At 38.9% G+C, this 18,236-nt stretch overlaps 2 protein-coding genes across 2 annotated transcripts; one reads left to right on the top strand and one right to left on the bottom strand.

Moving 5' to 3' along the window:
• Nucleotides 1–7,452: 7,452 nt before the first annotated feature.
• LOC132142914 (microfibril-associated glycoprotein 4-like) lies at nucleotides 7,453–9,283 on the bottom strand. The gene is made up of 7 exons (XM_059553115.1): nucleotides 9,189–9,283; nucleotides 8,682–8,691; nucleotides 8,517–8,567; nucleotides 8,231–8,440; nucleotides 8,057–8,150; nucleotides 7,829–7,996; nucleotides 7,453–7,741 (listed from the first exon to the last, which is right to left on the bottom strand). Exons 3-7 carry the CDS (start codon nucleotides 8,520–8,522, stop codon nucleotides 7,494–7,496), a joined length of 726 nt encoding a protein of 241 aa, XP_059409098.1. The 5' UTR covers nucleotides 8,523–8,567; nucleotides 8,682–8,691; nucleotides 9,189–9,283; the 3' UTR covers nucleotides 7,453–7,493.
• Nucleotides 9,284–12,704: 3,421 nt separating this feature from the next.
• On the top strand, nucleotides 12,705–17,693 carry LOC132142887 (zinc finger protein 501-like). Its single transcript, XM_059553078.1, has 2 exons — nucleotides 12,705–13,059; nucleotides 16,440–17,693. Exons 1-2 carry the CDS (start codon nucleotides 12,885–12,887, stop codon nucleotides 17,462–17,464), a joined length of 1,200 nt encoding a protein of 399 aa, XP_059409061.1. The 5' UTR covers nucleotides 12,705–12,884; the 3' UTR covers nucleotides 17,465–17,693.
• The last annotated feature ends 543 nt before the right edge of the window (nucleotides 17,694–18,236 follow it).

The following is an 18,236-nucleotide window of genomic DNA, read 5'->3' as shown; positions in this document are numbered from 1 at the left end:
CCAGAACACAATCGCCAGGTTTTACAAGCTGGATGTACCCTCTGTAGCGTCACATGTACTTCGGTGAGTTAAGTTTTATTCATTCTGTTATAACCAGCTATACAGTAGTTACCATGGCTGCTAACTCTGTGTTATGGTTTAAATGGTTTATGCAGTTGTCACCGCTAAGCTGTCGACTCTGTGTTTACTCTCAAGCTTGAGTGGTTTTGTGTTGTGTCTGCCCTGTTTAGTGCGGGCTTCACATTTATTGCATGAAGATATGCAAATTTCGTTAGGGTCGGAGCTGATGTCTCATGTGTCTAGTTTCGCCTATCAGATGCAAGCACTCTTAGCGACACGGCCATTGGCTAGAACTGTCCTGCTTATGTGTGGGGGTGATTGACTCCGTTCAGGGCTTATCTTAACTGCTCTCACGGCGGGATTTTATACAGTTCCCATATACGTCTTAGCTGACGTAATGTTGAGTTCCCGCCTCGACAGGGAACGTCTCCGGTTACTATCGTAACCTCGGTTCCCTGAGAGGTGGGAACGAGACATTACGTTAGCCGCCGTGGTCACTTTTTGATCAGCTGTGCTAGCGTTCAGTCGTGATTCTGACGTAATTTTCGCGCCCATGCAATTTATACTGCCCGCGAACCTGTCAGTATTTGCATGCTTCGCGTCAATTGGCCAGCTGCCCCCAGCTGCCGTTAGCCAATAAGATTTCAGCAAAAGTGGAAAAGGGAGGAGTTCCCATGACGTAATGTCTCATTCCCGCCTCTCAGGGAACCGAGGTTACGATAGTAACCGGAGACGTTTTGTGGACTAAAATGTTTGTACTATGATGTTTTTTTTTCTTTGTTATATTTTTCATTCACTTAAAAACAAAAACAGCAAAAACAGCATTTAACATGAATGAAAGAAGCAGAAAGAAGTAAAAAACTTATAATGTTTACCCCCTATATAAACACAAAATCATTTACAGTTCCAGTGCATTTAAGCTGTCTCATACAGCCTCTCTTTCTCTAAGACATCAAAACACAAAATTAGATAAAGTTGATCTGCTACTCCGCAGTATTAACTTATCTGTATCCACTTCAACTTAATGAATCCAATCCAATCCGCTTTATTTCTATAGCACATTTTACAAGCACAAAGTTTCCAAAGTGCTGCACAAAAGACTCATACAAAGCTATTAAAATATATAGAATACAAAAGATAAAAATAATAGATACCACAAAAGGACCACACAACTCACGCGCAGTTAAAAGCCAAAGAATAAAAATGAGTTTTTAGACAAGCCTTAAAACACTCAATTCTTATTTAGCGAATTTTTAACTTTATGCAGCACACCTATTATTTGGGATACCTTTACTTTAATACAGTGATCACCAATCTCGGTCCTGGAGGGCCGCTGTTCTGCTGAGTTTAGTTCCAACCAGCTCCAACACCTGTTTGAAAGTCAGTATGCCTAGTGAGATCTTTATTAGCTGGTTCAGGTGTGTTTGATTTGGGTTGGAGCTAAACTCTGCAGGACAGCGGCCCTCCAGGACCGAGATTGGTGACCCCTGCTTTAATATTATCAATATGTGATTTCCATGTCAAATGTTCATCAATTATAATACCTAGAAACTTAATCTCATGTCCCCTTTCAATTTCTAAACAATGATGTTTCGACATTTTTTTTAACTACAAAATATCAATTTTTGCAAGTTTTGCTAATATTTAGGGACAATCTATTGGCATTGAACCACTTCATAATTTTCTGAAATTCATTCTCTATGACATGTAGGACATATTTTATATTTTTTCCTGAATAGAACAAAGTGGTGTCATCCGCAAACAGAATGCACCTAAATAACTGAGACACAGACACAATGTCATTTACATATAGAAGAAAAGTATAGGTCCTAGGACTGATCCTTGTGGTACCCCACAAGTTATGTTACAATTATTAGACTTTATGTTGTCAATTTCAACAAACTGACTTCTGTTTTTTAAATAGCTGGTAACCCACTGGTGTGCCACACCTCTGATACCATATTTATATGATTTATGCAACAATATCTTGTGGTCCAGCGTATCATATGCTTTTTGAAGATCCACAAAGATAATTTGGTAACTGGTAATTTCTTCAGTTAGTTCCATAATTTCTGTAGCAGTTGAGTGATTAGGATGAAACCCATATTGGCTGTTACTTAAAATATTAAATTCATTTAGAAATTTATTCAGTCTGATCGCAAATAACTTTAAAAAAAAATAATTTTAGAGAACTGTGGAAGTAATGATATTGGTCTATAATTAGAAAATTCTTATTTATTTCCTTTTTTGAACAGTGGAATTACTTCCATGCAGTCTGGAAATATCCCTGAAGTAAATGACAAATTACAGATTTAGGTAAAGGGCTCAATAATTACATCTATAATTAGCTTTATCAATTCCATATTCATATCAGTATAATCATTAGATTTTTTTTATTAGCACACTTCTGGACAATTGTCAATATGTCACTCGCTTGTATACTTTCAAGAAAAACACTGCCAGCTTTATCTGGTGCTGTGCCACCATTGGTGTTTCCATCTAGAATTTGTTGTGATAAAGTAGGGCCAATATTTACGAAATAATTATTGAATTCATTTATAATTTAAGTTTTATTGCAAATATCAACATTGTTCTTTGTAAAGTTATTTGGAAATTTTGTTTTTACCTTGCCTTTTTGCATTACAGAATTTATAATGCTCCATGTGTCTTCTGTACTATTTTTCTTTTTGTCTAACAATTTAGTGTAGTAATCCTTTTGTTGCCTTCTTATGATTCCAACTAATTTGTTTTTATATTTTTTATACCTAACTTCAGCATCTTTAGTTCTTGATCTTAAAAACAATCGATACAAATACAAATACAAATGTTATGCCCTTAGCATTCATGTACAATTTGACTAGAACTTTAAATTTGACTAGGACCCAAAAACTCTGCTTGTAATAACCTAGAACGCTGTCTAAGACTTGATCGCTGCTCTGTCCGTTCTTCGTCATCAATTAGGAACCTAGGTGTGCTATTTGATCGCAATCTTTCCTCAGAAAGCAACATTTCTAGCATTTATAAAACTGCATGTTTCCATCTCAAAAATATATTTAAATTACGGCCTATGCTCTCAATGTCCAATTCAGAAATGTTAATCCATGCATTTATGACCTTAAGGTTAGATTATTGTAATGCTTTATTGGGTGGTTGTTCTGCATGTTTAGTAAACAAACTACAGCTAGTCCAAAATGCATCAGCAATAGTTCTTACTAGAACCAGGAAGTATGACCATATTAGCCCGGTCCTGTCAACACTGCACTGGCTCCCTATCAAACATCGTATAGATTTTAAAATATTGCTTTTTACTTATAAAGTCCTGAATGGTTTAGCACTTCAGTATTTGAATGAGCTCTTGGTAAATTATAATCCTTCACGTCCGCTGTGTTCTCAAAACTCAGGCAATTTGATAAAACCTAGAATATCAAAATCAATGGCGACTGCAGATCCTTTTCCTATTTGGCGCCTAAACTCTGAAATAACCTACCTAACATGGTTCGGGAGGCAGACAAACTCTTGCAGTTTAAATCTAGATTAAATACCCATCTCTTTTACCTGGCTTACACATAACATAATAATATGCTTCTAATATCCAAATCCGTTAAAGGGTTTTTGAATTCAATGATGAACTGCCTTTAACTGTAATTTTGTTTTATTGACACATTGTTTTCCTAATTAATGTTGTTCAGTTGCTTTGACGCAATCTTTTTTGTTTAAAGCGCTATATAAATAAAGGTGACTTGACTTGACTTCAAGACCAATGAAGTCCATCTACCTAACAACTTTGCTGTGGCAAAGCAACGGTCCTTAGCTTAAAGAAAAAGATTCTCAACAACCATGATTTTCATCAAGAATATGTAGGATACATGATGTCATCAGCAAGGGATATGCAGAACAAGTACCTCAAGAACAGCTGCACTGTGAAATTGGGAAAATATGGTACATCCCTCATCACTGTGTCCACCATCCAAGAAAGGGATCTATTTGTGTAGTGTTAGACTGTGGAGCTACATTTCAAGGAACTTCATTAAACAAAAAAATTCTGCAGTGTCCTAACCTTACCAGCTCTTTACTTGGAGTTCTCACTCACTTCAGACAGGAGCCCATAGCTTTTATGGGTGACATTCAGGGTATGTTCTATCAAGTGAAGGTGGCTGAAGGAGAACAGATGGAAACATCTCTGAGAAACTTGTTGAATATAGATTGACTGTACATTTATTTGGTGCAGTTTCCTCTCTGAGTTGTGCAAGTTAAGCACTGAGAAAAACTGCAGATGACAATCAATATGAGTTTCCAGCTCATGTGATTAAATCTGTCAAGCAAAATTTCTACATGGATGATCTATATGGGGGATTTATTTTGGAAAAACTGATCAGTAGTAGTCGTGCACTGTTGCAAACTATCAAAGGGCTAAAGGGCTAAAGGATCAAAGGGCTAAAGACCTGAAGGAGTTAGATTTAGACAGAGATAAACTCCCACTTGAAACAGCATTGGGCCTACAATGGAGTATGGAAACAGACTTTCAAATTTAAGTTAGAGGTAAAACAGCAATCTCTTACCAGACGTGGCATGCTTTCGATCACCAGCTCCATGTATGACCCTCTGGTTCCTGCACAGTCATGTTGTCTGCTAGAATGATGCAACAAGAACTCTGCAGGAGAGGTTGTGAATGGGATGATGCCATACCACAGGACATCCTAAGACAGCGGAAGAGATGGTTGGAGGATCTGGGGTCACTAGCTGCATTCACTGTGGACAGGTGTATTAAGCCTAATGATTTTGGAGAGCTTAGGCACGTTCAACTACAGCATTTTGCTGATGCCAGTACAAATGGATATGATAAAGTAACATACATCAGAATGTTAAATCATGAGAACTGTATTCACATTGACTTTCTACTTGGTAAAGCCAGAGTAACACCACTGAAGGCTGTTACCATTCCCTGTTTGGAGTTGACAGCAGCTGTGCTTGCTACCAAGGTGGATGCAATGCTGAAAGAATAATTGAATATCCAGTTAGAAGATTCAGTCTTCTGGACTGACAGTACAGCAGTACTGAAGTACCTTCACAACGAAGATAAGCATTTCCATACATTCGTAGCTAACAGGATTGCAACCAGTAGAGAAACAGTTGAACCCTCACAATGGAGATATGCCCATTCTAAGGACACTGCTTCAAGAGGAAAGGTTGGAAACTTTCTGAAGAACAGCAGGTGGCTTGAAAGTCCAGCCTTCTTGTGGTTGCATGAGCAGTATTGACGAATAAACACACTAAATGTCTCAATAGACTTTGATGACACAGAGGTCAAACGAGAAACCACAGTAAACGTCATTACTGTGAATGAAGTGTCTAATCCTACTGATCAACTAATTGCTTACTTTTCTGAGTGGAGGAGGCTCAAAGTAGTGGTGGCCTGGTTTCTCAAGTTGAAAATGATCTTGCTGGAAAAAAATCACTTGGTAAAGGAGCAGAAGGCTACAAATGCTGGTCATCCAAAGAACAATCAGGACAGTGGTGTACAGTCTGAAGGATAAAGAGTCACAGCAAAGCCTAAGAGTCTTGTTTTGACACTGGATGATCTATGTATTAATGCATTACGACGTTTCATTAGCAGAAGAGGACAAGTGATGCATCTAAGATCAGATAATGGGACTAACTTTATTGGAGCACAAGGAGAACTGAAGGAGGCTTGTGCTACATTGAATCATGATAAAATGCAAGGAGTGTTCATTTCTAATGAAGGAAGTAAACAACGTACACAAAAAGCTAGAAAGCGCATCATACTTAATTTCTCCGGGATCAAATAGCTCATTAGCTTAAAGTATTAGATTTTGATCCTATAGCAAGTCCACCATTAGCTTTGTATTATCCTGACTTACATCCATTATCTCTATGTGTAAGTTGATGGTCTTGGTGCAGTGTTCACCCAAGTTCATCCAGACAACACAGTGCGGAATGTCGCTTTTGCCTCCAGATCCTCAACTCCAGCTGAGAGCAAGAATGCTACTGTACAGTGGGAAAAAAGCTTTGGCATGCATGTGGGCTGTAGAAAAGTGCTAAGCTTAATTGGTTTCCAGGAATGGATGTTATGGTTCAAACTCAGATTGCAGCATTTTAATTGTACCAAGAGTCAGATATAATGGCCAAGACTACTGCTTCTCCATTGCAGCTAGGGCCTCTTCCTGATGCTATATGGTTGAAGTTGGGTTGAGACATAGTAGGACCCTTTGAGACAGCTGTTTATAACTGTAGATGCTATCATGACTATTACCCAAAATGGCCTGAAGTGTCATTTATGCATTCCAGTACGACATCTGTAGTAATTCGATTCCTGAATGAATTTTCAGCAGACTCTGAAAGCCTGAATGTCTGCAACTTACCTCTCTTTACTGCTTTTTTAGATTGAACAGAATATCACACACACACTAAGATGTCTGTATACCATCCGAGCTGTGGAAAGATTCAATAAGTTTCTTAAGGACTGTGTGCAAATGGCCATTCTTCAGAGGTGACCATGGAAACAAGCAGATTTTGTATTTTTTGCAGACCTATCATTCTACCCCACATGACTGGGGTTTCACGGTTTGAACTGTTGTATGGTAGAAAAATAAGATCCAAACTTATCATGTTTAAATCTCACTCCAGTAACACATGGGAAAAGGAAGGGCTCGGGTGCCTACATTTAAGGTGGGGATTGAATGCGTGTTCAGAAACCAACGCTTTTTCCCAATGGACATTCAAAGTTCACACAGCCTGTGAAAAAAAAAGAAACAAGTAGGTCCAAGCACGTACAGATTGGTGGATTACGGAGGCCACTAGAGGAAACTAGCACGATTCGGGATAAGTAGGTAGGGGTGAGAGTTAGAAGAGAAGTAGAGTGATTAGTCCCAGATGTATGCGTTTTAAGAATTGTTAATAAATTAGATATGTGACACGTTCAACTGCTGTGGCCTGGCTTCATATTGCTACCTGAAACAGAGGAACTGTAGTATATGTTTTTATTAACAAAACATACAAACTATGATGACTTTTGTTATCATAAATGGGGATGTCTGTGTTAAGAACAGTACATGTTGTTCATTTACATATATAGGGATGAATTTATAGAGAAAGATTATCAGATTGTGAACAATTGAATTCTTGGAATTCCTCATTTACTTTTGGTATCTATTTTGAAAATAATATATATTGTGAAAAAACAAAAGTAATTCACATCAACACAAAAAAGCCTTTCATTGCTGAAGTTTATTGATGTTTGTTGATTTGTTTCCAGTGTATATTCAAATAAGTGACCCAAAACGAAAAAAGAAACTGTATTAGATTACCCAACACAACAGATTTACCAAGTTCACAGAGGAAAAGAAAACCTTAAACCTTCATTTGATTGTATTGTTGTTTGTTTCTGAGAAACATTGTACGGTTTCTTCAAATGTCTAAGACACATGTCTGATCTTCATGCTGATGGATTTCATAGCAACAGAATAATTGTTCTTCCAGGTGTACCAAACATTTCCAACAGCGAAAAGGGTGGGATCATCTCCCCATAAATACACACCATTGGGGTTTGCATCTTGACAGTTATTGTACCAAAATGCCCCAAGATACAGTTTTTTTTCATAGGTGTCTTGGTCTCGGTCAAAGGTGGTGAACTTCTGTCCATTATGGCTGGTCATGGAGTCGCCTGCAGAGAGGAACAGCATGACTAAGGACATCAGGTGCACATTTACTCTTCTGAGTGTGATTGTTAACGTGAATGAAAGTGTCCTACCTGCTTCTCCATCCTTGAATCCTGAAACTTGCAGTTTATATCCATCAGCTTCAGGACCCACAGAGAAGGACGAGTACAGAGCGAAACCTTTCCTCCCGGTGAAGTCCTCCAGATCCACTCTCAGCATGTATGTCCTGTTGCTTGTCAGCTGGTACATGTTCTCCAGCCCTGATCATACACACGAAGAACACGTTCAACCAAACACTGGACATGAGCATCCACACACACACAAACATTCTCCCTCCACATTCCCAAATCCTCTCTTGTACTGATTCCACGGTCGATAGAAATTCACAGTGCCATCCATTCTCCTCTGAAACACCTGTGATGAGTTTATATAGAATATATGATTCATAATGAATGTGCTGATGTGTGTTTGATGATCTAGAGTCACATTCGTACCGTCCATGCTCCGTTGTCTTCATCTTTCCCACCTGAGATCATCTCACAGTAAACCCAGACAGGAATGTCTCCTGCTGGATAGATGGAGTAAATCCCACTGACTGTTTGTCCAGATTTATAAAGGCCAGAACAATCAACTGGCATGACTTTAGCCTGACTGCATCCGCTCACCAGAGCAACAGAGAGAGGAGTTGCTAAAAACACCAACATCTACAGAGACAGAGAGAAAGAGATGAACATCACACTGAAAACATCTCTAGTATTGTAAAGTTATTGATGAACTTACTGCCATCTTCTCAATCTCTTCCCAGTAGATCACAGCAGAGATCGGCTTTATCTAGATGAAAATAATAGAAACAATTCCTATTATATGCCATGTGTCTGTTTTCTAAAAGCTGTATAAATGTCTGAATATTCTGTGAGATAAATCAGGAATAAAGCAGTAACTCACCGTTTGTGTTCTTCAGTCTGACACAAACTATGTCATGATCGGTGTTACAAGGAAACACAGGAGAGGGAACCAATTGCAGCTAAGTCCTTTATTTAAGAGGTAATCCAAAGGGGTAAACAGTCCAGGTAGGGTCAAAACCAGAATATCCAAACAGAACAAAAACAAGACACGAAGACAGGGCAGGGCAGGGCAGGGCAGGGCAGGGCAGGGCAGGGCAGGGCAGGGCAGGGCAGGGCAGGGCAGGGCAGGGCAGGGCAGGGCAGGGCAGGGCAGGGCAGGGCAGGGCGATGGCCGTGAATAACTAACATTCAACAAGGACTCCGTGACAAAGACTCAGACAGACCGGGTATAAATACACAAAAGGATAATGGGGAAACTGGAGACAGGTGGGGAACAATCAATTAACTAATCAAGGAGGAAGGTGTCCAAATAAGGAGACAGGAAGTGATATTATGATACACACCGTGGGAACCGGAGGACACCTAGTGGAAACCCAGGGAACACAACCCAGACACTGTGACAAACTCTCTTTATATCTGTCAGATTGTCAGACTCCCCCTCTGCATCTTTATGTAAATGTCCACCATGAAGCTCTCTATGTATAACTACAATATTAACTGTCATATTACCAGTAGTAAAATAAATAAAAATAAAAAAATTGTCAAGTTAAATACAGGAGTCTCTATTTACATTTGTAAATAACCCATCCTGACAATTTACAGACTAACTTGCACATCATCGCTAATAACAAAGGTCAGTACAGCCACAACAATTTTATTTATTTTATTAAAGTTTATATTAAGTGTAAATTGCCTCTGCCACACTCACAAAACCTGGCTACTTGCACACAGATTGTCTCGTTGAGCTGGACAAATACAATATATGATAGTAAACCCAGCAAACAAAATATGTTTCATCCTTCTGTTAACATTATGGGAATGTTACTTCTGAATGAGAACATTCTGGAAAAAAAACAGGATTTTGAGGAAACATTCTTTGAACGTTACTGGAAGAATGTCAAGTAATTGAATTGTGCTTTAGGAGCAGCTGACCTCAATTTGAATATATTCCCATTTCTTTTCAAACGAAGAACATATTAGAAAAGAGGAAATTTATGAGTATTTAATAGTTCTATAATTGAAGTTGGATGTTTGTCTTCATGATGCCTGGACAGATTGACTCAACCATAACCCGAGTAATGCCAAGTAAAATGTTTCAGAAAAATATGATTTCGTGTTTCAGAATTTTTTTTTGTGCAAACATTTTGAGAACACTTGTAAAGACCTGGTAACTTACAAAAATGTTTTATTACTGTACCCTGAAGAACGTTTGTTCCTATGTTCCCTGTTAGCTGGGCTTTAATATTTAATTCTGTTGTATAGTAATTACCTTACACTTTTTTTGTTTTCATCTGTACATTTTATTCTGTGTGTATTTTGAGAGGGAAACGTGGATCTAGTGATTACTTAATTGTTAGCACAGTAAGGAAACTAATGGGGAACACAGACAGGCCTACAATGTTCCTCTGAAAAACATCCTGCTTTAAAACCTTCACACTATTTCTCTGATTAAACCACCAAATTAAAGAAAGCAATGTAAAAAAAAGAGTTCTCCAGCTTTAGAAAGGTTATTTTCATTGCTGTTGCAGTTGATGTTTAGTCAGGTTGTGATCGAGGGATGGATTCACAGTAAATTCTGCAGAAATATTAGTTTGTTCTCATTTTATGTTACTGTGTAAGTGCTATGGGTTTTGGTCTTGAATTAAAGAGCTAACTACAGATCACATGACCTCCAGCTTTGCGTGTGAATGTGTCAGGACTGCAGTTAATATCATATTGGTTTTTTGGGAGTCAACGACAGCTCAAAGCAATAAATTTTGCTTTCAGAGAAAAACACAACTTTTTTAATTAAAACAAATAAATGGCCATGTAGACTCAAATACAGAAAGTGTGGCAAAATGTTTACCACTCAAACATCAGATCTACTGAAGACCAAACATTGAGGATGTCAGGTAATTAGAAAGGAAAACATGGATCTAGGAAACATGTCTGTTCGTGTATGTTAAACAGTACATTGGACGTTAAGATTAATTTTCCTAAAGACACAAAAGCCAGCCGAGGGCAAACACAGACTTCCTCTTAGGACACGTTGTCGTATAAACTATATATCACATCTGAAACTGCATCTCTTTTAATTTCCTCCTATACTGCCAGCGTATTTCCCCGTCTTTGTCCACTAACTCACACTGGATCAGTCAAGACAAGTCCTGGCTTGAAGAGAAGTCAAGCCACTTCGAACCAGAAAACACCATTAAATGGTTTTCATCCAGGGAAGGAGTTTGCATTTCCAGTATACGCTTCAGTATTCAGCTTGTCAAACTGAAATTATGACATATATTAAAAATGGTAGAAGCAATAATTATGACAAACAATTTGAAATGATCGAAATAAATTACTGAAGTTAAGATATACCATTTCAGTCCAACTTAGTAATATGTATGTGATTCAAAAGTTGAAATGATGACTTTCCATGTCATACTTATGATTTTATATGTCTTAATGTGTTGACTTAGTAGGCTATGCCATCTTTATGATTTACCATGGCACATGTGGTGCAAATGGGTTCTTTTCACATAAATCTTGGGCGCATTGGAGTCGCTTCACTATTCAGTGAGGCCAAGGGTGGAGGTAAGGGGGCAGTAATTGGTTTGGGGTTTCCCCTGATTCGCAGAAATCCAGCATCGGTAAATTATCAGCTGTGCAGTTAAATATTTTACTATAGTATTTCATATATGTAATAAAAAACAGGTTAAACTAATAATAACGTCTGTCATTGTAGTGTCCTACTCATCGGGTTCTTCAGTAAACTGAACCAGCGATGTTTGCGCTCCAATCCAGCAGGCGGCGGAAGTGCGTCACATGCTGGTGCGACACCCGCGAAGAGCGCGCGACGGAAGTAACGCAGAGTTTTCTTTCAGCCGGTGTATGTTTGTGATTTTAATATCATACTGTGCTTTAAGGATTTATGACTGTGTGGGGTGTTTCCTCGTATCTCGGTATTTTAGTAGCTGAAGGTTTAAATGATTTCAGTGATACAGAGAAGCGAGCAGAATATATCGTGTTTTTATTCCTCAGTCCCAGCAGGTGAAAGCACGTCTTAAAGGTAACGTTAATTATTTTTTTTGTAACAGTCCTGTTAGAAAGCAGAAGTCAAGTTTATAACATTATGAAATTTTCTTAGGCACTTTGTTGTCTGAAAGAATTTTTTTTTTCCTTCGTAATATGTTTTAAGATAAAGGTTACATTAAAGTAATTGAAACGTTTTATCAAATGCTTTTAATATTTAGATTTTATTGTGTTACAATTGTCCCAGATGTTAAATCGAAAACCATAGAAATGTTTTGTAAATATATATGTCTAGCTCAAACTATAATGATTTGAACTAAGAATCAGTAACATTATTGACTGGCCATATGAAGGCTGTGAACTTTATTCATATGAAGAATAAAGTTTATGCTAATGAGATATTTGACCATTCACTCTTATAAACATATAATTTCAGCATTTACTGTGTGAAAATGACATCAAATATGAAAGATATTTTCTAATTAAACATGAGATGTGTGATATTTAAAGACAATTAAATGAAGGTAAATTTAAGTAAATCTATAATTAAGGTAATTCAGAAGAAGCAGCTAATCTGATATTAATCCTTGAGTTTGATCAGATAAATGTGTCTCTCTGTCAGTAATCTGGCTGTGTTTGTGTTCAGATGTTGATCATGAGCGCTCAGGTGGATGTGATCTGCTGTAAATCAGTAGGAACTGATCTGTCCATGCTGGATATTGAGGATTTCATCACAGAGATCAGTGAGCTGAAGAAAGAGGTGGCTTCACTGGAGGCAAAGCTGAGAGAAAGAGGAGAGGTTTGAGCAGCTCTTCATCTCATCCTTCACTTCAGTCTCTCAGTGAAACTGCTGAGTAATGAGGTTAATATCTTGTTCTGTATTTGTGTTGATCTGTGATGTGTTTGTCAGGATGTGGAGCAGGTTTGGGTGCGTGAGACTGATGGGACAGAAGCTCAGGATTCAGGATCCAGAGACACACAGGACTCAGAGCTCAGCCTCACTTTACTCTGTTATACTGACGCTCAGGATCATGAATCCACTGATCAAACCTCTGACTGTAACGCTGGAGAACAGCAGATGCTGCAGACGCCGCTGAAGATGTGCTCCGTCAAACTGGTGGACTGCAGGAACCTGATCGAGAGCCGAGGAGAAGAAACCACCGCAGAGAAACAACAACAACACACTGATGAGGAAGAGGAGGAGGAGGAGGAGAATAATGGAGATGAAGATGATGATGAGTTCATTCCCACAGGTTTGTTTAATCCTGTTGTTTTTCATGACACTTGAATGTCAGCACAGACTGAAGGACTGAACAATTTACAGGAAAAAATCTAAGTGACATATTTTTGATTTTATATATACACACAGTGGGAGAAATATTTATTTGATCTCAGACTGATTTTGTATGTTTGCCCACTTAAAAAGAAATAAAGTCTCTGTAATTCTTATGGTAGGTTTATTCGAATTGATAATGACAGAAGACCAAGCAAAAAACACATTATATAAATTTACATTACATTTATTCATTTAGCTGACGGTTTTATCCAAAGCGACTTACAATTGCTATACACATTGGTGTCTCACAGTGGATTCAAACCCGGGTCTCTCACACCAAAGGCATGTGTCTTATCCACTGCGCTAAAACCACCCCCCTAAAATGATAGAAATTGATTTGCATTTCAATGAGGGAAATAAGTATTTGAACCCCTACCAACCAGCAAGAACTCTGGCTCCACAGATTGGTTATGTGTCCTTGAGGAACACAGATTAGTGCTGTCACTTGAAGAAGTTACTCGTAATGTCAGCTCGTTAGGTGTATAAGACACCTGTCCACACAATCTGTGTCTTCCATTACAACCTCTCCCACCATGAACAAGACCAAAGAGCTGTCAAAGCATGTCAGACACAAGATGGTAGATCTGCACCAGACTGGAATGGGCTACAAGATGACCATCAGCAAGAAGCTTGGTGAGGAGGAGACAACTGTTGGTGCGATTATTCGCAAATGGAAGAAATACAAAACAACCATCAATTGGCCTCGGTTTGGAGCTCTATTGTAGATCTTGCTTCATGAGGTAAAAATCCTGCAGCGCCCGCAGGGTCCCCCTGCCTCGTGAAGCCACATGTACAGGACCATTTAAAGTTTGCCAAAGAAAATATAATCATTCAGAAAGTGCTGTGGTCAGATAAGACCAAAAGCTCTTTGGCATTAACTCGACTCACCGTGTTTGGAGGGAGAGAAATGCTGATTATGACTCCAAAAACACCATCCCTACAGTCAAACACAGACTGTTTTTCTGTTAAAGGTACAGGACGACTTGGGGCAAATGGGCAGGTCATGTAATATAAAATCTTAGACGAGAAGCCCCTTCCCTCAGCCAGAACACTGAAGATGGGTCATGGATGGGTCTTCCAGCAGGACAATGACCCGAAACATACCACAGAGGCAACAAAGGAGTGTCTCAAGATGAAGGTCATGGAGGGGCCGTGCCAGTGTCCAGACCTCAATCATATACAGTGTTGGGGGTAATGCATTACAAGTAACGCGAGTTACGTAATCAGATTACTTTTTTCAAGTAACTAGTAAAGTAACGCATTACTTTTTCAAAAAAGTAACGCCAGTTACTTTGTATTCCCATTTTTTGACTGACAAGCCTCCTGTTCCCATATTGGGAGAAATCGGAAGTATGGAGGCATTGTGTGCGCTGTGTGAACATGTTACTGTAGTTCTAGACTAAATGTGAATGTGCATTAATTCATCCCACTCACAAAAAAACAAAACAGATTTAGTATTCATCAAAATTAATCAAAACAGTGAAATGCAAACTCAGAATATGACGCAAACCTGCAATAACTAAATATATTAAATAACACAAATGTATCTATTCCCATTTTATTAACAGTGTCTTTGCTGCTGACCTTTAATGATCCAGTTCAACCATACTAATAATTAAAAAATGAGTTTATGAGATAAACTAACAATTAGGGGTGCTCCGATCACGATCGGCCGATCGTTATGCGCATCTCGTCAGTAAAGCCGGTTCTCTAATCAGCGGTTAATTCCATCAGGTGCGTGATTTCGCTAAACGCTGAAAATGAACGTGGATTTGCGCATCTTCTCGGTTAACAACGTCTCTGTGTAGTAACAGCTGCTCTATGTGATCGTGATCGGAGCACCCCTACTAACAATTGTGCTTCATTGTTTTTTTTTTTTATTGCTGAAGAGTGTTGAACCTTCTTCTCGTGAATTTACTTTTCCTTCAGCCTGAGGTTTATTCATTACACTTTTTGGTGTGAAAGGGCTTTTACATTTGCTATAAATAGAACTTCTTATATTAAAAACAATCAAGCCCTGCTCATATTTAAAAAGTAACGTGAAAGTAACACATTACTTTCCATAAAAAGTAACTAAGTAACGTATTTAGTTACTTTTTTAGGGAGTAACGCAATATTGTAAGGCATTACTTTTAAAAGTAACTTTCCCCAACACTGATCATATAGAAAACCTGTGGAGGGAACAGAAACTTCCAGTTGACAAACGACGGTCAAGAACCCTTAAGGATTTAGAGAGGATCTGTTAAGAGGAGTGGACCAAAATCACTCCTGAGATGTGTGCAATCCTGGTGATCAGCTACAAGAAACATCTTACCTTTGTGCTTGCCAACAAGCTTGGGTTTCTGCACCAAGTACTAAATCATGATTTGCTTGGGGATCAAATACTTATTTCACTCACTGAAATGGAAATCAATTTCTAACCTTTGTGATGTTTTTTTTTTTTTTTGTGGATTTATTGGTTGGTATTCTGTCTCAATTCGCATTGAAATAAACTTACCATAAAAATTACAAACCCTTTTTTTTTTGTATGTGGACAAACTTAATCAAAATCAGCAGGGGATTAAATAAATATTTTCCCCACTACAATATTTCTCTCAAATATTGTTCATAAATCTGTATAAATATGTGTTAGTGAGTAGAGGTCGACTGATGTATCGGTTTTGCCGATTAATCGGCACCGATAGTTGATTGCTGGAACAATCGGTCATCGGCAAAAATCCATGTCGATAGTTTTTTTCCGCATTTCGTCCGTTGCTGGAGCAGCTGAGAAGGCTCTGTTTTCATTATACAGTGCAAGAGCGGCCTCTAGTGGCTGAAATCACTGACAATCACTGAGAGTCCCTTTCACACTGCGATTCCAGAAAATACACGGGAAATGTGTCCCGGCAATTGTTCCTGGGTCGCTCGATTTTTGCACTTTCACACTGCCAGTGATTACCTGGAATATGTGTGTGCGTTCATACACAACCCATAAGATCCCGTAACGACAGGTGACATCAGGGGGTGACGTATAATGTACAAGTCAAAAAGCTAGGCACGGTAACTTTCACTGAAGCTGGCGAACATCTCCGCTTCAGTACGGAAAGTGACTGTTCTGCATAACTTTCTCAGTTTTATTGTCTCTTGATAATGAAATCTTTTCTGGCTTCAAAACCCCAAGACTCTGAGAACGATTCTTCACAGCAGAAGCCTCTACACCAGAAGAATGGCGGAAAACATCTGGTTTAAATGTGGATGTAGATTAACTTTGTTCAAGTCCATTTTAAAACTGTTGTATTCAATTTCTGTTCCTTTCAGATGCCATTGCTGGTTCATCTTCTGATGGAGATAAAGAAACAGTCTCAACATCAAAAGAGCAGCTGAAGAGTTTCCCCTGCATTACCTGTGGAAAAACATTGAGTTCGAAGGGTAATTTAGTGAGACACGAGAGAACTCACACAAAAAAGAAAGACTTCCGCTGCAAGAGATGCAACATCTGCTTTCCTACTGCAGAAGAGAAAACTCTTCATTCAAAAGAGCACAAAGTGCACAAAGCGAAGAAGGAGTTTCGCTGTGAACAGTGCGGGAAGGATTTTTTCACAACTGCTCAGTACATGAAAGTTCATATGAAGACACACGGGGAAAGGTCTTTCCAGTGCGACGAATGTGACAAGTGTTTCAGCAAAAAAGGAAATCTGGATGCTCATAAGCGAATCCACACGGGGGAAAGACCATTCAAGTGTCCTCACTGCGAGAAGAGCTACAACCAAGGATCTCATCTGAAGAAACATGTGCGTATTCACACCAACGAGAGACCGTACCAGTGTAGTGAATGTGGGAAAACCTTCACAGAGTCAAGCAGTCTAAACTCACACAAGAGAATCCACTCTGATGAGAAACAGTATCAGTGCAAACACTGTGACAAACGATTCCGCTTTATTGGCGTTCTGAAGTGTCATGAGCGGATTCACACCGGAGAGAAACCATTTCTGTGCTCCTACTGTGGGAAGAGCTTTTCCAATACGACTCATTTGAGCGTTCATCAAAGAATTCACACGGGAGAAAAACCGTATCACTGCAACATTTGTGAGATGAGATTCAGGAAGTATGATATTTTACAAAAGCACAATAGGATTCATACCGGAGAAAGACCATTCAAATGCTCACAATGTGACAAAGCGTTTGCTCGCTCAGACGTCCTGAGGGTCCACGAGCGGGTTCATACAGGAGAGAAACCTTACTCCTGCTCCATCTGTGGTGAGAGATTTGCTTATTTAGGTAGCTTTCAGACCCATCAGAACAAACACGCTAAAGAACAAACTGCTCCAGAATCATCAGAGTGACACTTCAGCCTTGGCCTTATTTCGGCAGTTGCTTTCATTGTTCGTGTGTGTGGAAGACCATTTTTGAAATAGAAGATAAAAATCATGCATTGGTAAGTCATGACATAAAAAGGTCATGATTATTATATGAAAAATGTAAATGCCAACAGTCATCAATTACGCAATTAGAAAATTTTAAATATGACAACCAAAAGTTTGACTGAGTACACTGAATAAAATAATAAATGCATTTTTGTTTTTGCCCCCCTTTTTCATGAGCTAACTTCAAAGATCTAAGACTTTCTATGTACACAAAAGGCCTATTTCTCTCAAATATTGTTCACAAGTCTGTCTAAATCTGTGTTGGTGAGCACTGGTCCTTTACCAAAATAATCCATCCACCTCACAGGTGTGGCATATCAAAATGCTGATTAGACACCATGATTTTAGCACAGGTGTGCCTTAGGCCGGCCACAATAAAAGGCCACTCTAAAATGTGCAGTTTTACTGTATGGGGGGGTCTGGGGTGGGGAGGGGTATGACTACCATTTGCCTCAACACATCTCCTTACATAGAGTTGATCAGGTTGTTGATTGTGGCCTGTGGAAATGTTGGTCCACTCCTCTTCAATGGCTGTGTGAAGTTGTTGGATATTGGCATGATTATTGCACAGGTGTGCCTTAGGCTGGGCACAATAAAAATTCAATGAAACTAACGAACAGAATCGTTGACAAAAGGCATCCCTGGCAGAGTCCAGCATCCACCGGAAACAGATCTGACTTACTGCCTGCAG

Source organism: Carassius carassius, chromosome 6 (genome assembly GCF_963082965.1).
Source record: "Carassius carassius chromosome 6, fCarCar2.1, whole genome shotgun sequence".
Lineage (NCBI taxonomy): Eukaryota > Metazoa > Chordata > Actinopteri > Cypriniformes > Cyprinidae > Carassius > Carassius carassius.
The sequence above is the reverse complement of the archived record's forward strand: the minus strand, read 5'-3'. Positions and strand labels throughout refer to the sequence as shown.